Below are 23,042 nucleotides of genomic sequence, written 5' to 3'. Positions count from 1 at the left end.
TGCAGGGCTTGGTGGGAAATGATAATGAAATTAGTCTTGACTGCTTTCAGAAACTTAGATGGTTGCTTGTTAGTTCTGCCGACCCGGCAGCCCGAATTTGGTCACTGGCATGACCAGTTGAATGCCTAACAACAGGGAGTGCAATTGAGTGAGCTTAATATAGCTTAATTTGCAGGATTAGTAAGATAGGTGGTGTTTCATTCATTCATTATAAGTGTTGGGGGGTTTTTTCCCCATTCTGCCTTTCAATCGTGTTCCCTAGCAATTTGTCTAAAAATGACAATAAAACAATCAAGATATGAATGCAAACAGCATGCACGCTGTGGATCTTACTCAGGATTTAAGCAGGGTACATTGAGAGGTGGGTGGGACCCTTTATTAATTCTATGTAATGGGTGCAGCTGAGAAAAGAACTCAGCGTGGTCTGCAGTCCCTTCCTCTGTGTACCACATCTGGTCGCTGGTGACATCACAATACATGACTCATTTACCAAGACCTGAGAACTTGGGCTAGAAATGCCTCTGTGCCAGCCATCTTGATCATTGGGAAATATCTATGCTTCCTTCTTAGGACCATGAATTCATTATAGAATGCACAGATCTTTTCTTTTCTTTAAAAAATGCTGTTTCCCCACAGTGTGCTATTCATCTGCTGAAAGTCTCAACCTTGATGTTGTGAAAGTGTCTGGGTAGGCCTTTAGAAGAAACACAATATTGAGGTGGAGCAAATCCAAGTGACTTGCCCATAGGACTTTGACCAGGTTTCCTGGGCCCTAAATTATTGCCCAAGCAACCTGCGCAGCCTTAACAAGAGTGCATGTTCACAAACACACACTTCCCCACATACCATTGTATTCATACTTATGGATGTACTGAGTGTTCATAAGGACAGTTCATATTTTACACAGTGAGCGTATTTATAATGCACACGCCAGCGCTTGCAGCAGTAAATGCAGCAAAGTGTTAAGTGGAGATTCCTAAATGAGCAGGAGACACATGTCAGGAAACTGCAGCCAATCCGGAATCCCCAGCATGTTTCCACTGCTGCTTGTCCCTGAATATTTTCAAATATACATCTGCGCTTCACAATTTTATGCTGTTTACAGCTCCAAACACCTGGGTACATGTGACAAGCATTGGCTCTGTGCCACTACGGGGATTGCTAATATAGAATTAGGGGTGGCAAACCGATTTTGTTTTAAGCAAGGGTAAATTATACATGACTGCAACTCTTGTATATGTGCTGCTCGAGTCACCTTTCGTTGGGCACATTTCTAATTTCTCCTTCTCTTCATCTAACCCACTTTTTCTGCCCTCCCCCTTCATAACAACTATGCTATTTCTTCTGTTTCCTCTCTACTCCCACATCATGACCTAATTCCCTTTCCTCATAACAATTGTTTGCTTAGGGCTGCTTTCCTGCTGTAAGAGGCCATCTCTGATTTGTCGGATACCAGATGCCCAGTGCTGGGAGATCTGCCTGTCCAGTGGAGGACTTAAAGAGGGGTTCCAGGCTGTGTTTTGTGTGTGGCTTCTGGTTTTGAGCAAATCCAAGGCACAGGGGAAAAAACCACCCCAACCATGTCCCTTTTGGTATGCACTGAGCTACCTCTCCCGTGACATTGCCAGGGTTTGACCCCGAGTATATTCATTTGGCATGGTCTCTGCCTAACATCCTCTCCGTCATTTTAGAGCAAGTACGTAATTTGGGCTGGTGCTTCAATTGGAATCTGATAGGAGGTGGAGTGGGGGCCAGGCATCTCTTACATGTCATTTCTCTAACGGTGACATGCTGGCTTTATCCAGCTTGTGATAACCCCCGGGCTAGGCACCAGGAACAGAATAGTCTCTCTATTCATTGATGTTTTCAGTTTGCTGCATTTTCCAGTTCAGATACTGTAGGCTGAGATCTCCGGTGCAGCTAATTATGAAGCATGTGTATAAATGGAATGCATTGGCGGAGGGCAAAATTTTGAAGCCTTTGGCCCCCATGCTGAATTCTTTGGCACACCCCCCCCCCATACTGAGAGCTGCAACCACTCTTTTGCTCCCCCCCAGCCTCTTCTGCTTCTTCACCTCTCCCCTAAAGCTCACCCATCACTTCTCCCACCTCAGCACACACAGAGTTCCCAGCACTCCCTCCCCATCGCACCTCACACAGATTGTCCTGTAGCCATGCCCTCCCCTCTCTCTTCTCAGGCCCTTCTCCTGTTGTGCATATGACTGGGAGGGAGGAGGGCAAAGTTAAGGGCAAGTTTTCTTCTTGGACTGTCTCGTCCTTGAAATGTCAGGGAACGAAAAGATTGAGAGCTGCTGGTAGGTCTTGTGTCACAGTTTGGTCACTCGTGGAATCGATCCTGCCAGCTGGAAATGTGCAGTCCTGGAAAAGATGGCTTATCCTGAGGACCAGCATGCGCAGAAGATGGGAGCTAGATTCAGGGAAATTATGGTTTTTCTGAGTAGGAGGAGGCTCTGGAAAAAGCCTTTGCTTTTAACTCCCCTGCCTGGCATATCTGCTGTTTAGAAATTACAGAGAATTTCTTGAGAAACGGTGAATTAATTATACTGTGGTTGCTCTGCTTGCTTGTTCACTCACTGTAGATTTTGCCTTTGCTTATCTGCTCCGGAGTTCTGATTTCATAAGAGTGGAAGTGACTGCGACTGAGTTCTGGAGATAAGGGATAGATGTTTGGTGGCTGAACACTGCACAGCAGGCAATCAGATGCCAGGGACATCAGGCAAGGCAAAGCCAGCACTGACCACTCCGCTCCCCCCCCCACCCAAAAAAAAGAAAGCCTAGCAAAGCTAATCCCTAATACAGAGTTCGAAAATGAGCTAAAATAAGTTTCTGCAACTATCCAAGTTAAAATGTTTTCTGGACTGGAGCAAGTACATAGGATGCTGGCTAACTTGCAGGGTGGGGGCATGGAGAGAGACTTCAGGTTAAGCCTCTAGCCCAGCATATGGGATGCAGGGTAAAGAGTTCAGAGCAGTCCCTCAGAACAGACTTCATGGGTTAGGAAGACATGAGCTTTAAGCAAAACTACATAAATTGCATTCACAATAGAAGGGCCATTCTAGTGCATGCTGGTCCAAAGGACTCCAAAAAAGAAAAAGAGAGGACTTGCAGAGCATGGTACATAGGAAGCTTCTGCTCTTGCATTTATCCTTTCATTGAAGTATGTGTTTACATGCGTAGGTGCATTTCTAAGCAGGGCAAATACCATTCAGAGTGAGGGCATGAGTGAGGACCACACTCTGAACTGGTTTTGTGATGCTGTTGCATAGATAAATCAGATTACCTGCATGGTATGACACCATAATGCTACTGCTAATGAAAACCATTACTGTATGGGATCATCCATGCAGAGTATAGATTGAAAGTATTGCCCTCACTGTGACCTGACTTTTCTGACATAATCCCATGGCCCCTTTGATTGGTTACAGGGCATTTTAAATGATTCCTGCTTGGGTGGGATCAAGTTGCCAGCAAGAAGGCATTTTTTTTTTTTTAGAAGTTAAAATGAGACTTCAATAGTTGCCAGCAAACAATAAAAATATGGGCGGGGGACCATGAAAATGGTTTGCACAGTCAGGTTCCCTGGGAGCACTGAAGAGCCCCCATGACCTCGTTTCAAACTCCCTCTTCATATTTAACACGGCCCTATGTAAAACTAAGATATGGACCAAGCAGTCTACCCTAACTGGTTATGTGTGCGTGAAAAAGAGAAGCTGATCTCTTGTACTTAAGAGTGCTTCATGTCCCAGATAAAACAGCTGGGCAACATCTCCATCCTAACCAAATAGGGCTGCTTCATTGATCCAACCTATGGCAATGGAGCCCCAAACTGAGACAGAGCCAGTGAAATGTAAATGTAAAATCTAGGTCCCAGCAATTGGACACAGTTGGGTGAATCTGAGGCATGATTCATATGGCACAGTCTGCTTGTCATCTCCAGCACTTTGTTCTTATCCTTCTCTGGTAACATTTACATGGCTGAATCACATGGGGACATTACCACACAGGTCCCAGATTGAGGGAAATTGGGGTGCGAGTGCTGGCCCACATACCTACAATATCCTAGCAACTACAAATGATTCAGCCATCCCAAAAAACTCAAAAAAACCCCACAGAACCACAGTCAGAGGGAGCCTGCCAGGCCATCTACTGCAACCCACTGGGGTGGAATCTACACACAGATGATTTTAAAAAAAACAAAAAAAAAACATTGAATTGTCCATAAGGTTCACCATTGCCACCTAGTGTCACATTGTATATTGCACTTAAAACACACTTAAAATGTTTTATTTGCAGCTGTAGAGCTGAGTCCTAGGGCTCATGGCAGGAAGTCAATAGCTAGATCGCTCCCAACAGATCGTTCCCAACAGATAGCTGCATGGTCTTTGCTTGAATGGTTCTAATGTCAAACCATTAAGAGATTTTCTCCTAATGTTCACCCAAAATCTATCCTCCTGGGATTTCAGTAGTGGCTGGTGCACCTTGGGATGGGTGGGGTAGAAAGCAGGGAGACCGCAGCAAGCAGAGCCAGAGCCCAAAGCCACTTGATTCTAGGTTTGCCCTTATCCTCCTGCCTGCTGAGATGTAGCACTGAGACTGAGGAAGAGGGAGCTGGCAGCTCTGGACTGGTTTTGAGTAAGAAAGCAAATAGGTAGAGGCTGGCTGAGGGCAAAGTGAGGTTGTTGGGGGGGCAGTGCCCCATTCTCCCCTGTAGGCTAGATTCCACTCTGTAACTGAAGCCCATTAGACGTAGTCTTGCCTTTTGGGACAGCCCTAGGCGTGACACTCTCCTAGCATACAAACCAGTCCTGAATAGTAGGGCAGGGAAACCTTTGAATGAAAAGCCCTTCTGGTGTAATTGTAGAGAGAATCATATGGCTGCCTCCACAGGTACATGTTACCCTTTATGCAGTAAGGGATAGCATGACTGTAACACACTGCCATTATTGAAAGAAAGAAAGAGACCACCTTGTAAATTCTTCTAAAATAATTAAAATACAGTAGTACCTCAGGTTAAGAACTTCATTCGTTCCGGAGGTCTGTTCTTAACCTGAAACTGTTCTTAACCTGAAGCACCACTTTAGCTAATGGGGCCTCCTGCTGCCACCGCGCGATTTCTGTTCTCATCCTGAAGCAAAGTTCTTAACCTGAGGTACTATTTCTGGGTTAGCGGAGTCTGTAACCTGAAGCGTATGTAACCCGAGGTACCCCTGTATGTTGAAGGCATGCAGATTTGAAAGATTCACACAGACTTGCCAGTCCACTCATGTGAAAAGGACATGAACTGGATCAAGGCTGTTTCCATCCATCCCTAGATTAGGGTGCCATATGAGTCATAATGAATCTGTGAGGTCACCCCAGGAAGCGACTTGTCATTTCTCTCTATTCTGCCCTGAATGTTCCAGGCTTGCCCTGGCTCAATCAACCCTCAGTGTTTTGGAGAAGACACAGAATTTCTCCTCTGGAATTACACATAATATTTGCATCATAGATAAGCCATCCTAAGAACGCTTCCTCAGCTCCAGATTCTTGCCCAGCATTCTATGGGATTCCTTCCTCCTCACTGTGAAAAGATATGCCTCAGACACATGGTTTTTTTCAAGGATGTCATCAGAGGCACTGAGGGAATTCTGTGCTGTTTCTCAAGCTGAACACTAGAGGGCACAATGCATACTATAATTACCCATCTCGCCTGGCTGGACTGCTAAATGAATTTTTTCCCCATTTTGGCTTCCCGGTGCCTGTGTGAACACAGATCGCTGGCTGATCCTTGTGCTGCTTAGCCTTTTTGATTTACCCTGCTCCTAAGTGAAGCACACTGCAGTCCCTACCTGTTGCATATGCTATGTCTAGCCTGTTGCTTGCTTCAGTCCTGAGGCTTGCAGTGCTCTGCTGTCCTAGTAAGTGTGTTATACAAGGCCCTATCATCTCTACCCCTTTGCTGAGGTTGATGTGTAATGTGCAGAAGTATATAATCCCTGGATGCAGAAATTTATGAGGACTGCTAGAGGGGAAAGTTGATGGAGTTTCGATCAGCTCCACACGTCACTCCCATAGCAGGCCCTGCCTTTCCCATCAGACAGTGTTTTGGTTTGTGTACTGTTTATGAAAGTCCAAATTGGGTAGGTTCACTATTACATATGAACTGAACTGAGTTTCTCCACCACCAATACTTGACAGCCACTTCTATCTATAACACCGAGGAGCTCAAAGTGATTAATCAGCTTGAAGAGGAGGAATCAATCTCTTCCCCCTTCCCAAATATGGCTGGAATACATTGCCGGAGAAGAGTCTTCTGCCCAGTGGAATGCCTTAGTAGAGCCAGATTAGGAATTAATGCTTTGCTAGCTCCTTCTAAGAATCCCTTGGGTAAGCCCACAGTGATGGAGGCAGCTACCAGATACAGTTTTTAGCTGGCAAAGCTCAACTGTAATTAAGTCACCTTGATGAATTGGCTCCCCATCAGTGGAAAATTATGCTGGCTACCGGGAACTGAGAGGAGAGATTTGCAGTTTGGTTCTGAGCCACCACTGCCACCATTGCCCTGATGACAGGTGGCGTTATCAGGCTCATATATGCCTTGTCTCTTCGGCTAAGAGGGAGCTAAAAATCTGGGGTACTGAAATCTCATCTCCCTATTGTGTACATTGCTCGCAGGAAGCGACTGAATAACTTTTATTAGTGTGTAGCCTTGCTTGATGCATTTGAGTCCTTCAGCTTGCTTGCTTGCTGCACTTTTCTTATACTGCCCCTCTGAATATTCAGTGTAATACCAAGAACAGTGTTGGAAAGTGGGTGCCCCTCTGAAGGGTTTTCAAGCAGCTCCTAGTGGCTAGCCATAGTCTCAGGCTCCTAGCTACCTAACCTCCCCCCCCCCCCCGCTCCCTCACATGCAGACTCACTCAGTGATGTTGAACAGCCTATTACTAGCTCCCTGCGTATAGTTCTACTGCAGCTTGACAAGTCATCCAGCCTTACTTTCAGTTCTACCACTCCACCCACAAACAGGAGTCTGACAAATACCATGACGTCTTTAGGCTGTGACTTGGAAAAGCAAATGGAACATTTAACTTTGAGCAGCTGTCAGAACCTTAATGGGTGGACACCCCACCCCCCACCCCAGTTTACAGTGACTGGCTTCCAGGACTAATTGTACTGCCCCACACCAGGGAGATTTCCTAGTATCACAAGAGGGCATCCTATGTGGCATCATGTAGGCACTGGGTGCAATCTCTTCAATGTTGCGCATGTAAACCGCACAACTGCAGAGGCTGGGTCAAAAGATGACAGCCCCTACACCTCTACCCTTTTAATGACTTGGTAACCCAGTTCCTGCGTCAACTACAAGAAACTCAGAGCAGCAGTTCCCAGGCATCAAGGGAGACAGCCCAAGTTCCCAATGCTGCAAATGTAAATATTGCTCTTGTTAATTTTGGGCAGTGCAAAGCATCATTGCCTGTGCGTGTAATTTATAATCTCAGCAGCCTGAGAAACCTTGGGCAGTAAACTATTAAGTAGCTGAAATATGGGGTGCATACTTGGCTGGCTGCATGAGCCTGTGTTCAAACGGGTTTGTTTGATTCAGAGAACCTGTTATGATGAGCACATCTGTGGACCCTAGAATTATTGATTCTAGGGTCAATATTTTTTTTAAAAGAAAACATATACAGTGGTACCTTCGGTGAAGAACTTAATTCGTTCTGGAGGTCCGTTCTTAACCTGAAACTGTTCTTAACCTGAAGCACCACTTTAGCTAATGGGCTTCCCGCTGCCACCACGCCGCTGCTGCATGATTTCTGTTCTCATCCTGAAGCAAAGTTCTTAACCCGAGGTACTATTTCTGGGTTAGCGGAGTCTGTAACCTGAAGCGTATGTAACCCGAAGTACCACTGTACAGCTAGTTTCACCTATGGAGGGTCAAGAAGTAAGAAGACTCCTGCTGGATTGGACCAGGGTCTATCGAGCCCAGTATCCTGTTTCCAGCTGTGGCTAGAAAGATGCCTCTGAAGCCTGCAGGTAGGAAACGAAGGCAACAGCCCATCCCAGAATGCAAGATTCAGTATTTCCTCTGAACATGGAAGTTCTGTTGAGCTGTCATTTCTAGACCTCCTCTTCCTTGTATTTGCCTAATCTCTATGTAAGTTAGTGGCTATTCTCACATCTTGCGGTCACTAGGAGTAACTATGCAGGTAGTGTTTAGTCCTGGGGAGGAGATTGCACAGTAAAGCTCACCCTCGTATCCCCTGCCACCCATCCCATGGTCTTGTACTGCTGATCCCTTGAAATGTTTGCTGGCACAGACAAAGGCTTTGTGTAATCAAACATGGTGGGAATGAGCAATGCGACTGCCATCACTGTACAGTCACCAGGCCAAATTGTGAAAGCCCAAACTGGCATATACTGCTGCATTGGAATACTCAAAAGTTGTAGAGGGGGAGCTACAGGAGCACACAACAAGGTGTATTTGCTTGCTGCTGCACCTACTGGGTTCTGCAGATTAATCAACAGAAAAACACAGCACCTGTTTTTTAGCCTTGCAGTCTGAGGAATTAGCTACAACCAGAGAAAAGGCAGTTGAGTGAAAAAGGGTAAAGGAGGGAGACTAGTTTGAGAATTCCTCAATGCCAGGGTGAATTTTGAAACAGGCCTTTAAACCCTGTTCAAGGCAGGGTGATCTCCTTGCTGGGATGGAAGGGTTGCAACCCCCCAGTGGTCCTCTGGCCAGATTGCAACTTTCCCTTGCTACTGAAACCTCAGGTCAGCACACAAATCCATGTCATGTCTCTGCCCCGAAGCAGAGTTTCTTTATGATTAATGTCTAACAAGCAGGAGCAAAAGCTCACCTGCTCACCAATGCTTCCCCAACCTCTCTTCCCTCCCCCAACATGCCCCCATCCCCCTCAAATTGGCTCTGGTGGGGGGGGGATTAGGAGAACCCCCAGAACAGTGCATGGTGGGAGGGGACATTGTTCCATCTTGCAAGCTGATATGCTTGTACTGACATAGCTGTCTGTCATAGTGTGATGTAGCTCAGTGGTAGTGAATCTGCCTTGCATGCAGAAGGTCCCAGGCTTCAATCCCCAGCATCTCCAGGTAGAGCTAGGAGAGACACCCTGTCTGTAAACCTGGAAAGCTGCTGCCAGTCAGTGTGGATAGTACTGAGGTAGATGGACCAGTGGTCTGACTTGGTATACGTTTCTGTGTTTGAATTCCACCCTGAGTGTTTTAAACACGGCAGCACTGTGTGTCCGACAATGGAAGGTTACAGAGATCCCCCTCCCACCTTTCCCCGCCAGGCACACAGAGGCCCCTTCCCAAGCTGGCACATGCCTTGGTCTGCAGTCAAATTCCTGTGCACAGGAAGCAGCTGAGACACTGCAAAGAAAATGTAGAACATCCTGTACTGTGGGTTTGGCAACAGCTCTGTAATGTTCATTGTATCCTGGCTGCATGGAGCCAAGGCTTGAATAATCCCTTCTGTTTCTCTCCTTCATAAGGCGACAAGCAGCAGAAAAGGGACAAGATGCCTCTACTTTTAATATTTACGTGTAAAGGGGAATTTCAGCAGGTGCAACTTCCCTCACTCCTTCATAAAATGCACCTGCTGATGTTCTATATTCTGTATAGCATTTCTCAGATCCAAACCTTTCTGTTTCTGTCTGAGAAGGTGCACCTGCCTTCAGCTCTGTGTCATTTAAGCAGTAAGCACATCCCTGCTGCTATAGTCTCTTACGTTCTGCTAGTTTACACTCGGCTCCATACAGCCACGGTTTCTCTTGCTCTTCCAGCTCCAACTATCTACCTCTGCAGGGTAGGGAACACTGAAATGTGGGTTAGTGCTATATTTTTTTTATTAATGAACCAATCAGTAAATTATGAGATTTATATCTGCCCTTCATAGATTAAGTTCTTTAGGGCAGCTCACAAGGTCATGAGAAGATAAACAATAATACTGAATAACGCAGCAGGGCAGTAAAACACAACAATAAGAGCCAGTTAGGCTAGACAAATAAAAAAGGTCTTCACTTGGTACCAGAAAGCCATCAGGTTTGGTGACAGATGAGCCTCACAGCACTGAAAAGACCCTTTCTCTGATCATCGCTCAGCTAACTTTTGCTAGTCAGCACCTACCTAACCATTAGGAAACAGTATTCAATCCAGAGCCAGCCCTGCTGTTAAGCAAAAGAAGAAGGCTGCCTCACCTAGGGATGCTGTGAGAGAGTGGCAGCCTACCCAGCTTCACCCCTCCTTCTGTGCCTTGTTGGCCTGGGCTGGTAGGCTGTGGCATTTGCAGCTCTGTCCTCCAACACTTCATGAAGCTGAGTAGGTGAAGCAAATCACCTGTCCTCAGGCATGACAAAGGAACACTAGCAGAACTGAAGACTGGGGTCTGGGAGGATATCATCTTGTTGTTCACCTTAGGCAGCAGCGGTTCTTGCACTGGCCCTGCCTAATAAACATTAATGTTGAATAATACATATGAGAAAAATCTATTGTCCAGCAAGCCACTCCACTGAGCTGGCAAGCTTTGCCACTTGCCGTACCCACATGTATAGGAGCATCCCTATTTTCACCTGGGAAAAAGTTGAAGGATATGTTGTTCCTGCTCCCTCTCTCAGAATCTGAGAAACTCTGGATAGAGCAACTGTTCCAAGGCCTCCTAATGGAACGATTTAAGTAAATCTAGCAGAGCCCTTCCCTAACCTGGTGCCCTCAGGTCTTTTGGACTAGAGCTCCTGTCAGCCTCCTGTCAGCCATGGCTAAATGTCAGGGCTGATGGGATTTGGAGTCCAAGAACATCTGGAGGCACCAGGTTGAAGAAGGCTATCTTCAGAGTTAAGCGACAGAATTCTGACCTGTTTCTGAGTGAGACTGAGTGCATTCTCCACTTCAATATATAATTCCGCACCTGAGCCACTCTTTATACAACAAAGCCTAGCAAAACTCTATGTTCCTCATTCACTATAACTGAGAATCTAAGAAACAGCTTTCACCTTTCCCTCTTTTAGCCAAAGTGGATGAAATTTACAGGCACAGGAGCCTCCCCAGAGTGGATTAAGCCTGTCTAATAGGTCCATGGGTTTGAGAGGTAATCAAGTGATGTGTATTGTACATTTTTTAAAAGTTCGCTGCTCGTCTTTTTGCAGGTTGTATGTGTCCTTTGATAGGCTCTACAGGACTTCATGTGGAGATCTGAAGAGCTCTGGGTTCTATTTGTTTTTTTGTTGTTTTTGTTTTGTTAAAGCAGAACAAAGTAGGACTTTTAAAAATAACTTTTAAAAAATCATTCCCTGCTGTACTTTAACAAACTAACAAACAAAATAAATCCAGGGCTTTTCAACTGCTCAGCAGGCAACTTTCAATAGCCTGACTGATTGCAAAACCCTTGGACCTAGAGCCACATGGAGATATTACATAGGAAAACATATAGCTGTATAGGCACAGGAAAGTATAGAAGCCTAGCAGCAGAGCACTCTGGTGGAGCCTCTGTTCCAACTCATTGTGGGAAGGTGTTATTGATGTTGCACTTCAACAAGGAAGGGAGGGGAGACCCCTGAATCACCTTGCTGAATTTTCTTGTTATTCGGCCCCCATACAGAGCTGATGCAAACTCCATATTCAATTCATCTATTGCTCTTGCCTCTCCCTATTCCCCACTTCCTCTGCTCCCTCCCCTTCTATGAAATTTTAACTGTAAGCTCTTTGGAGGCAGAGAATTGTCTGTTTGCTTGCTTTTTTCATTGTTACATTGATTGTATAATATACAATGGTCCATAGGTGCCAGAATCACAAGGTGACATCAGTGGAAATAGTTTAACTTTTTTTTATCTCTTTTTATTATTATTTTTAAAAAAGAAACATTTTGAGCCCCACAGACAGCAGAGAAAAGTCTGAAGATGTAACAGCAGCCTATCCTAAAGGCTAGAAAAATGAAAATGACATTATCGGAAACCCCCCCAAAAAAAAACAGATCTGAGGGGGCATTCAAGAAGAGATAGATAAAGTACCATTGTGCAGGCAGGATTCCTTTAGCTAATGAGATGACTTCATTGGCTACAACCCTCCATCTTTTTCATTTTACATGTTTAATGTCTTATTTAAGCTTTTGGGGTCTGGCAGCATTAGGGTTCTCCCAAAACTCAAGCTGACCTGCACAGATAATATAGGTAGGTTGGATAGAAAGTCAACACACAATGCTGTGTCATACAGCTGAATGGTACATCCAGTATGCAGGTATATTGTTAGTCCAAACAAAAACCGAATGTGCAAAGGACTCAGAAGCACCTCAGAAGTTCAGGGGTGTGGGTCTGTGTAAAAAGAATTAAGTTCCACCTATATCTGGCAGTGGGATCTGTGAGTTGCCTCTGCATTTCATGCTCATATATGGAAGGGTTTGTCCCCCATCCCTGGATATTAGATGGAAACCTGAAATGCAAATTCACTTCCCCTCACTTCAGCATTATATCTGAAGCCACACGTGGAGCATGTCCCTACACAGCTTTTACAAGTGGCAGGGATAATTACAGGACCAGCCCAGACAATGGCTGCTCCCACACTAGTTCCTATACTGAGGAACTGCTTTCAGAAGCAAACTGGAAAAGATTAGTTCATATCTGGCAATGCTAATTGCCATGGCTAAGAGCCTGCTGTATGTCTACTTAGAAGCAAGTGCCATTCTACATAGGTCTCCCAAAATTGACCCTTGAATTAGAAGCATCCTCCCTCTGGCTTCTGCCCCAGCTTTACTAGTAGCTCCTTTCGGGGGATGTACTTGCTGGTTTCCAAAACAATTGCTCCTGATACCATATATACCAGTGCTTTTGCAGGGTAAGAAAATGAGGTAAAAGTGCTATGGGTGCCAGCATAAAATGTCTGCTTTGGGCAAAAGAGGTGACAGTACTCTGTACCATACTATATTGTCACAAAAACCATCAGTATTTCTTATTGCAATTGTGAAATTATGTGCCTTTTAGTTAACAAGCACTTGCTCTGTAATTAACTCCCCCCCACAAGTAATTAAGGAGTATTTAAGGGACAATTCAGTAATACTGAGACCCTGTTGAGAAGGAAGCATTAAAGGAAGCAAGAAGGAAACTTCAAATTAAAGGGGCAGTAGCCCTGTAAAACCTCACTAACACTTGCCAGCTGACATTGGACAGGGTAGCCCTGTATCCATCTGAGGTCTTAATCACAATTCCTCTTGTCCTGCTGCTTTTCCCTGGAGAAAACCACTCTTTGGCACTCAATTGGAGCAAATGGCAGTTGCCATTTGTTCTGATCTATTGCCAAAGAGTGGGCTTTTCCTTGGAAAGGAGCAGGGCAAGAGAAAAACCGCTCAGACCTATGTCTAGAAAACATGGGTCAAAGAAAAAACACTTGACCCTGTGTTCCTAGGCACAAGTGGAGATGTGACAAGCCCTGAGAGAGAGAGCACAATATAATCCGCAGCATCTCAAAATGTATGCATAGAGAAGGGTCCAACCATTCATGGTCTTATGGGAAAGCAAGCTTGTGTATTCCAAGAGGAGGTTCCATGTCTTCTCACTGTCATTTCAGAACCCAGGTTGAGGACTAACATAGTAATTTCTGCCTGAGAAAAGTAGTTCCTTCCACAGACATAGATAACCTACTTACCTACTTCCCGCCCTGCTTATTCCCTGGGACAAGCGTAGCAACCATATTCACATTATTTCAGCTTAGGACCCTCCAGCAATCTGATTTATTTTTAGTACAACATCTGACCTTGCTCCAGTTCAGCACTACTAGTGTAATAGCCCACTCCCACACAATTGATGAGGAAGTATCACTAAATGATTGCTTAAAATCTGGCAATCATTTATGAGATGATGATGACAATAGCCTGCTCTTCGCCCTAAGGCCCAGAGTGGGTTAAAAACATTAAAGACATGTGTGTCCCCCAACACTGCAATGGGACAGTTATAAGTGGAAAGAAGGATTTTCTGGGGGGGAAATGATGTCGTGGGAACTATCCCACATCTGTTTGTGATACTCGTACAAGCACAGGGAACAATATTAAGAGTCACAGTGAGCACTGAACCCTCTAACTAGGATGGAAATAACATCTCCATTTCCAAAATGGAGAAGTATATTCCAAAATATCGTTACTTTGGAACAAGAAGACCTTGCAGCAGAAGCATGTTACAACTGTGTAAAAATTGTCCATGTATCTATCTATATTGACATTGGATTTGCCGCTAGGTTAACTTAAGGAATTAACAAAGGGAAAGCTTTTTTCCCCTTCTTGTAACAACCTGTATCCCCTAAAGAGCCTCTCTGGAGGGGTCAGGGGGGGCCTCCCGAACAGTGTAGGATGAGAGAAATATTAGGGTGATTCTCCACTCCTCTAGCAGCCCCCACAGCCTATCCCACATTATTCAGGATGGCCTTTAAACCTTATAGAGAGACTCTTCTTGGGTGTGGCCATGTGCAGGTGACTGTGAGCAGAAAGGGGGAGATGGAAAATTTCCCTTCCATAAACTTTTCAAAGTTTTCTTAGCATGCAAAGCATTGTCTGGAGAGACTTTTGGACATGGACGATACTCGTTTTATCAACATGCATTGGCCCACACTTGCTTGCTCACTTGCCTATCTTGCATGAGGAAAATGTTATCTAATTAATCCTTAAAAGCCACAGCAGGCACAAAACCTATGCCCAAACCTGGGGTCATATGTTGCATTTGCCATTCAATTCATATACTAGTAAGAGCATCTCTTTAATTGTCCCGCTTCTTCTCTGTCACTGATTTTTGGAGGCACAGTTAACATTTGGATAAATGGAAAGTCTCGCCTGTGAAGTAGCCCTCCCCTATCTCAGAACTAGTACAGCATGGGCTGCCTTCTAGTTGCATTTTATTTATTTATTTTTAAAAAATGACATGGTATTTCCTCCTGGCTCATAATAAGGCAGCTTTCAATAGGAGTGATAGGAAAGTTATTAACAACTAAGAACAATTTTGGGGCTTAGCAGAATTTAATTGGACATGCTGGCACATATTTGGGGAAGCAAAACCTGACAAAGGCAGTTGAGCTAATTGGGATACTGTTATTGTGGCCACGTTTGCCACAGAGACTGCTGGCGTAAAAAGCTTAAGAATGGGAGATAAGCCTCCTAGCTCCCCCATGAACATCTAAAAAGCCCCAGGCACCGTGTCTTCTAGAAACTGCAGGAATACGCCAAGAAAAAGCCTTAAAAATTGCAGAAGGGGATTCAAATTTTAAGAGCACAGCAGATCAACTCCGTCCACTACTTGTAATTTCTCTCTCCATTATCTATTCATTTGCAATATTAGTGAGCCAGTCTTTCTTTGCTAAAAACAAAACAAAAAAACCAGCAAATACCCAGGGTAACTTTAAAACAAAAGTTACAATAAAAAGGATTAAAATGGCATTTAAAAATAAAAAGCATTTTATGCAATGAAATCCAACCACATCAATACATATAATTCACAGCAAGCCCCACTAGATGACATTCTGGAATGCCTCAGCAGATGATGCCCCTGAAAGGATATGAGGCTTGGCATCAATGTGAGCTTTTCTATGGGAGGAATTTCAAATGTGGGGTGCTCAAGGACCGTCTCTCCCCATATGAACCACCCCAGACCATGTGATCATAATCTGAGGCCCTTCTTCACATGCTTACCCCACGAGAGGTCTGGAGGGTGACAACCCAAGAAGTGGCCTTTTCTGTGGTGGCTCCCCTTTTGTGGGATGCTCTCTCCAGGGAGACTTGCCTGGTGCCTTCATTGCATATCTTTAGGCACCAAGTGAGAAAGCTTCTCTATAACCAGGCTTTTGGCTGAAATGGGAGGGGGGTTATTGGTTTGTTTTTGTTTGTCTTTATTATGTATTTTAGGCTCTCGTTTTGAATTTTTATGTTGTAAACTGCCCTGTAGTCTTTGGCTGAAGGGCGGGATACAAATTCAGTAAATAATAAATTATTTCATTATATAATGCAGAGGATGGTGACCAAGATGATCTAGGTCTGGAAACCAAGCCTTATGAGGAACGGTTGAGGGAATTGGGTATGTTTAGCCTGGTAAAGCGGAGACTGAGAGGAGATAGGGTAGCCATCTTGAAATATCTCAAGGGCTGTCACATGGAAGATGGAGCAACCTTGTTTTCTTCTACTCTGGAGGGTAGGAGACGAACCAATGGCTTCAAGTTACAAGAAAGGAGATTCTGACTAAACATCAGGAAGAACTTTCTGACAGCTCTTCCACAAGAGGTGGTGGACTCTCCTTCCTTGGAGATTTTTTAAGCAGAGTTTGGATGGCCATCTGTCATATAGGATTTAGTTGAGATTCCTGCATTGCAGGGGGTTGAGATAGATGACCCTTGGGTTCCCTTCTGGCTCTACAATTCTTTGTTTCTATGAGAAGCCCAAAGGAGTGCCTCTGACGAAGAACATAACATTCAAACAAGCTTGTGTAGGAAATGTCAGTGCTTTAAAAATATGTTTCTGTCAACCATTGTTCACTCTGTTGGTCGTGGGTGATAACTGACATCACAGTTCCTGAATGAACAATTAATCTATGTAGGCTGAGCCAAAATCCTGCTCCCAGTTTTGAGGAGAGTCATTTCAGTGATGAGGAGGAAAACAGGCAGAAGGCTGCTGAACGTCATGGTTGTGACACTCCATGGAGTTACCAGGAGGTTTTATTCTGAAACCAGTTGAGGCAATGCTCTCTGCCCTCACTCTAGGAAACTGTGGAGTTTCCACTGTATTAAGAGAATGTATCCCTATTTCTGCAGCTGCAAGCTCAGTAGGCATCTCCTATAGCTGTCAGTGTTCTCTAGTAATGGTTATATCACAAAAATGCAAAGTGATAGTGGATGTTGAACAGGGCTCGTACATTATGCATGTCTGCAATATATTTTCAAAATCTCATATTTTGTTCTGGTTTTGTTGTTTTAATAAACAGGGTGTTGTTGTTTTTAACTCTCATGGTTGCAGGATGAAGGGAAAGAAAAGGCTTGCTGAAGGGTCAAAAGGACTTCTAGATGGAACATCCATGATCTACATAATTTCTTTTTCTTGCCTATAGACCCTTTCCCCTTCTGTTCTTATAATTCTGGCATCTTTGTCTTTTACACACTCTCTCTCTCTCTTTTGAGGAAATGATTCTGAATTCTGTGAAGTGCTCCATTATATCAAATATCTTATGCATCTTTGAATAATCTGAGTACAGTGGTACCTCAGGTTACAGACGCTTCAGGTTACAGACTCCGCTAACCCAGAAATAGTACCTCGGGTTAAGAACTTTGCTTCAGGATGAGAACAGAAATCGTGCAGTGGCGGCGCAGTGGCAGCAGGAGGCCCCATTAGCTAAAGTGGTGCTTCAGGTTAAGAACAGTTTCAGGTTAAGAACAGACCTCCAGAACGAATTAAGTTCTTAACCCGAGGTACCACTGTACAGGATTTGGTTAACCTTGCTGAAGAATTCAGAATTAATACTGTAGACTGCAGAGTATAATCACCCCAAGTTCTGTTGCCATCCCATTTCTAAAGGTGAGACCGGAGGAGGCAGAACCAGCATAGACCAAGCTGAATCAGTGACAAATCCAGTAGGATGGAGTCAGAATAAAAGTTGGTTGGTGTACAGTGGAGCCAGAAAGAACATAGTGGGTTTGGGATGCAGGGTAGCAAAATATTGAAGCTTCCAGCCTTTCAGACTTCCAATACTGGTGACTTAATAGAACCTAAGGTGTTTGACAACCCTACCCCCACCCTCACCCTTAGGTTGAGTTTCTGAAGAAGTTGCTATATGTGATAAAGTTCTACCTTTTTGCCCAGTTACATCTGAAGAGCCACCAAATTGTTATTCTTTATGGCTTCCTATTATTCAGGTGAATGGAGAAGCCACAGCAAATCTTGCACTGGGGCAGAGGCTTCTCAGCCCAAGAGAGAGCCTTGGATGCCCCCATAACGCCATGTGTCTATCCTGTTCCAGTGTATTTATATAATTGCCTGCAATTTGTTCTTCGATGGAGCAGTGCTTTCTGGATCCTCTGCCTCACGTACCATTTCTTATCCAGGCAATCTCTGCTAATTCACACTCCCCATGTGTAGCAAAGGCGAAGCAGAAAAAGATGTTAAAGCTGACGGGGAAATAAAGTCCCTGCAGGAAAGGATGTTGCAGCATCCAGCCCTCTCTAGGCAGATCATTTTCCTCAAGCTGAGGTCATCCTTGGTAGTCAGCCGTGATAACAGTTTTGCCTCTGAGCCCCTCTGCACTTGAAATGCCCTTCCTTAGCCCTGGGGGATTCATTTACCATCGGCTGTGAGCTGCAGCTGTCTCTCTACAATCTCTAAGGTGGCTACGCTTGATTGACAGTATAAATAGATGCTCCTTCCCTTTCTGGGGCATGCAGAGAACCCACACCTTCTTAGGACCGCTTGTTTGTGCTGTTTGTCTCTCAAGTCACTGAAATTATCCAAACAATGGATGGGGGCGGGGGGAGCAGGCAGCTGAAAGCACAGGGCATCTCTTTCCTTCCCCTAAGGTGTCATTTTGTGGTAAACTCAAATTCAAGTCCTTCATAGGTACATACAGCCCTGCAATAGCAGAGATCTGTCTCGGAATGTTAGTACCCAAAGAGAGTTCACTGTTTTATAACCTGTGTTTAGGAATAACATTTCTGAAAGGTGGATAACAAGAGCTTAGTTCAGCTCTAATAATCCCATTATTCTCGAGCTGGGAATATAAATGACATTTGCAACCATGGTTGTTCCTCTTGCAATTTACTTAGGGTGTGTTTGCCGTGGAGTGCTTCCCTTTTCAGCTGAATGCCCTGAAGAGCTTGACTTTTGTTGTGTGGTGAGCAAAATATACATCCATTTGAGGGTTTGTCTGGCCTCAGATGGGGAGGGAGTAATTTTCCTCTGCGATTTAATTCCGTCTATTGAAGGATAGCAGAAAGATGTGTGTGGTAACCTCTTCTTTTCCCAGTGTGGCACAGCTGTCTTCCAGAACCTCCTTATTTGTTTTTTGTTTGGTGTGGGTTTTTTGGTTTGGTTTTTTTTTTGGGGGGGGGGCCTTTTGAAATGAAAGACAGAGAGAACGGAATTGATCTCAGGAGATCCAACCATAGCAATTGGAGCCAGCCCAGTTGTGAGTAATAGGATAGACCCAGGAGATGCAACCTCAGTCAAATAGCACTGTAGAAAACCACTTTACTCTCTATAGACACATTAAAAGAGCTGGGCAGCTACTCTAAGTTGAAAGAAGAACGTGCCAGTCCATTTAAAAACAATAACATATAACTTTCATTGTAGGGCAGCCTTGCATGCTCTATAGTTAAAGCTAGAAGTTTCCTTAAGGAGGTGAATTAAAAAAATATATATATCTAAATATTCACATTCTAAGAATCCACATGCTGAACCAGTGGCCACTTGTCCATAGAAGATAGCGGAATATCACCACCTCAACCTCCCCATCGGAGTGTGCATGATGGATGTGCATGTGCAAATGAGAATGTGTGAGAGGTGGGAAGAGAAAGAATGGTGTATCCTTCTAAAAGATCCATGGAAAGTCACAACAGGTTACAAATAACATCCATGCAAAGAGAATGGGAGATGGTGTTGGAGGATAAGGCATGTTGGAAGAGCTTTAATTTAAAATGAAATGCAATGGAAGCCTTGCCCATGTCTGGATTTTCATTTTTTCATATGATTGCTTCCTCTGCTTCTACCCCTTGGATCCCTTTGTCTCTCACAACATGGCCAGAGGCAGAGAGCAGCAGAAGCGATTTTTATTTTTTTAAAAACCCCTATATAATACCTGCTACATTTGGCCCTCTGGTGACCCTCCCAGCCCTTCAAAGTAAGTGCTCATGTACCAAAGCTTTACAATGAAAAGAATGGTAATTGAGGGTTAGGTAGAGAGGGATATATATAATTATTGGAGCATATCCTCATATGACGCTTCTAAAGGAATATGATTTCGGCTAGAATGCATGTAACAAATGATGTTTCACAATGACCCTTTCCTGGGACTCACAGGTGGGCAAAGGGATTTGGGGAACCAACTGATTTATTTCCAGTACTGTATATCTTTGCTCAGTTCTTCTGTTTGACCTCCAATCTACCTGGTTGTTTGGGGGTGGCTGCGGTTGCAGGGGTTGGGGAGGGGAGCAACAAAACAGAAGCCGCAGTATTTTCTCGAAATACAAGCTCACTGTAGTACTTGTCATTTATTCCCACTCCCATTATTTCATTTAGTCAATTAGTAATTTAGAAAGGTTCATAAACCTGTTAATCAAAAAGCTCTCTAAGTGGTGTGCATAATGAAATTGTAAACAATATGCAGCTGAAATTCAGATAACAAATATACATAAAATAATTATTATTAAAATGCAGATAAAATCATTAGAACATTTTAAACAAATATAGGTAATGAAATTATATGCCTGGGTAGGCTTGCTGATAGATTATGGCTCACTTGTTCGGGTATCCACACTGCTCCCATCTGGACTGTGGCATCCAGAACAGTGGTTGGGATGCGGTGATCCCTGAGCCAAATCTGTTCCTCCAATGGTCTACTTCTCCCATCATTTATAGCCAAAGAGTAAAATAAAAGCATGGGCATAATCATGACTGTAGTTATGGGCCTCCACCCCACCTCCTTCTGAGTAGGGGCACTCTGTTAAAACTTATTTACTGGGGTTCTAGGATCTATATACCATATCTGCTTCAAGGAACACAATAGAGGAAAGGGAAGATGGTGTTTCTTAAAGGGAGCATTTCAGCTCAGTCAACAAACCACAAAAGATGTGACTCTTCTGGTGTCAAGATTCAACATGAGTGTTGCCCACAATGCAGCATCAACCGAACACAGCCTTCACCCAACTAGAATATGTTTTGAACTTAGAACCATTGGCCATGCTGCCTGGTGGGAGTTGCAGCTCCCCCAGTATTAACCTAGAACTCCCCCAGCCTCATCACCATTTTGCCCTACCCCCAACCCAGGGAGGGCACCACTGCTATGTTTCTAGAACACATCTGAGCCAGGAGAGGCTGTGCACATGTTGAACCAATGCTTCAAAGCAGTAGAGGACTGAAGCTGAATCCTGCTAAGACAGAAATGTTGTGAGTGAGTGCTTCCCAGCTCTGAGAATTGGGAACTTGTCCCTCTGAAGGAACAGGTACAAAGTTTAGGAGTTCTCTTGGAACAGGGTGGGCTCCGTGGCAAAGAGCACTTATTACCAGCTTTGGCTGGTGCATTACCTGGACAAAGATAGCTTGGCCATTGTGACTCATTCACTTGCAAGCTCATATTTGGACTCTGCAATGCATACTATTAGTGCAGCATGGATAGCTCAGTTGGTTAGAGCATGTTGCTGATGATGCCAAGGTTGCAGGTTCAATCCCTGCATGGGGCAGCTGCATATTCCTGCATTGCAGGGGGTTGGACTAGGGGGATGGACTAGACCTCAGGGTCCCTTCCAACTCTACAATTCTGTTATCTATTTGGCACTTCTTTTGTGGCTAGTCTCTAGAGGCTGCAGCTGGTGCAGGATTATACAACCTACATAGTGCTTTGCCAGTGCTAAGGGATCTGCTGTGGCATAAAGCCAGTTTCAAGGGCTTGTTACTTACATATAAAGCCCTAAACAACTCTGGTCCAGATTAAGGCTGAAACCAGGTTAGCCATACCACAGTCTGATGATTGTGAGCTTGTGGATTTTTTACTAGTAGCACCAGTGTTGTGGTGCACTCACTGGTGAAATGCAAGAGGTCCAGTTTAACTGGCTTTTCCCTCAATCTCTTGACTCAGTTGCCCTGTTTTAATTGCTATGGATTTAATGGGACAGTTTTACTGTATATTTTTAATCCTGGATGTTTGCGTTTTAATGGGATTGTTTTATTGTGTATTTTAACTGTGCATTCTGTGTTATAATGTGTTTTAACAATGTTGTTTAGAAGCTATCTGTGCATTAAGTGGAATAAAAATTAACAAATAATTAGAAATGAATAGTAATGTGACATGCTGTTTCTCATCTTGCCTTGATAGGTCACTATGGAAAGGATATTTATCGAAGCGGAGGTCCAGATTTCCATAATTTCATCTCCTCTGGGTTTGTCACGTTAGGAAGAGGACACAGCAAGGGTACAGTGGAAACCATTTTTTGCTAAATAGAAAAGATGGGGTTGAGTCAGTCTCTCACTTGGAAGTTGGTTTGTGTATGATTCCAGTAAGAGTGTGGAAGATCATTGGTTTATGCTGGAACATGGAGTTACAAGTCCCACCCAAATTGGTGGGAACTTAAAACCTGTAGAGGGACAGGTGGCATTTTGGGCCAGGGAAAGGTATAGACTGGCAGACAGACATGAGCCAATTCTGTTTGCAGTCTGACAGGATGCAAAATGCCTTCCTTGCCACCATTTCCCAAGAAAACAGAAGGGAGTGTAATGCCACCATAGCCATGGGATAGAAAAATGGCACTATTCCAAAACTGGGATGCTGCCGTAGAAGCAGAGTATGCTCCACTTATACTGTACATGTGTACCACATGGGGGGGAAATGTTTAGAGCAGATTAAGCTAATGGTTTGGTACAGATGCAAATAATTATGAGCAAATCTAACAGAAATGTCTCATGCTCAAACCCCACTGAAATTTCATAATAGGGAAAAGGTTTTGCAGCTCCAACGGCTGTATTACACAAGCATATGCATTCTTATACTTGCCGAACGTTATCTTACAATTCTTCCAAGGCCATCTAGCTAAAGTTGGATGTATGGGGACGGGGGTGTCCTTATTCCTTTTATACAGAACAATGGGAAGTGTTTTGATGTTGGACTAGGGGCTTCCCTGGTCAGGTTGTCTAGCAGCCTTGGGAGCTTTGTTTTGTTTTGCCTTGCTCTGCTTTGCTGTCCTCTTGAACACACCACTGGGCTCTCGTACACCTGTCCTTTAGAGATGTTTACTTTGGCAGTGACTTCTGTGGTTCACTTGCTCTTTGCTTGTGACATGGTGCAACCCGGACTGCACAAACTGGTCTT

The 23,042-nt window shown here is 44.2% G+C and overlaps 1 protein-coding gene across 7 annotated transcripts in view; it reads left to right on the top strand.

Annotated features, from left to right (window-relative positions):
* Window positions 1-23,042, top strand: part of SHISA6 (shisa family member 6) — a 257,501-nt gene that overhangs the window by 32,736 nt on the left and 201,723 nt on the right. For all 7 annotated transcript variants that reach the window (XM_083429685.1, XM_083429680.1, XM_083429679.1 and 4 more), the window contains exon 4: window positions 22,053-22,148. In XM_083429685.1, the coding sequence (XP_083285811.1) occupies window positions 22,053-22,148 (96 nt within the window). The remainder of the gene's footprint in view (window positions 1-22,052; window positions 22,149-23,042) is intronic.

Source organism: Podarcis tiliguerta (assembly GCF_965153285.1).
Source record: "Podarcis tiliguerta genome assembly, chromosome: 2".
Taxonomy (NCBI): Eukaryota; Metazoa; Chordata; class Lepidosauria; order Squamata; family Lacertidae; genus Podarcis; species Podarcis tiliguerta.
The sequence above is the reverse complement of the archived record's forward strand: the minus strand, read 5'-3'. Positions and strand labels throughout refer to the sequence as shown.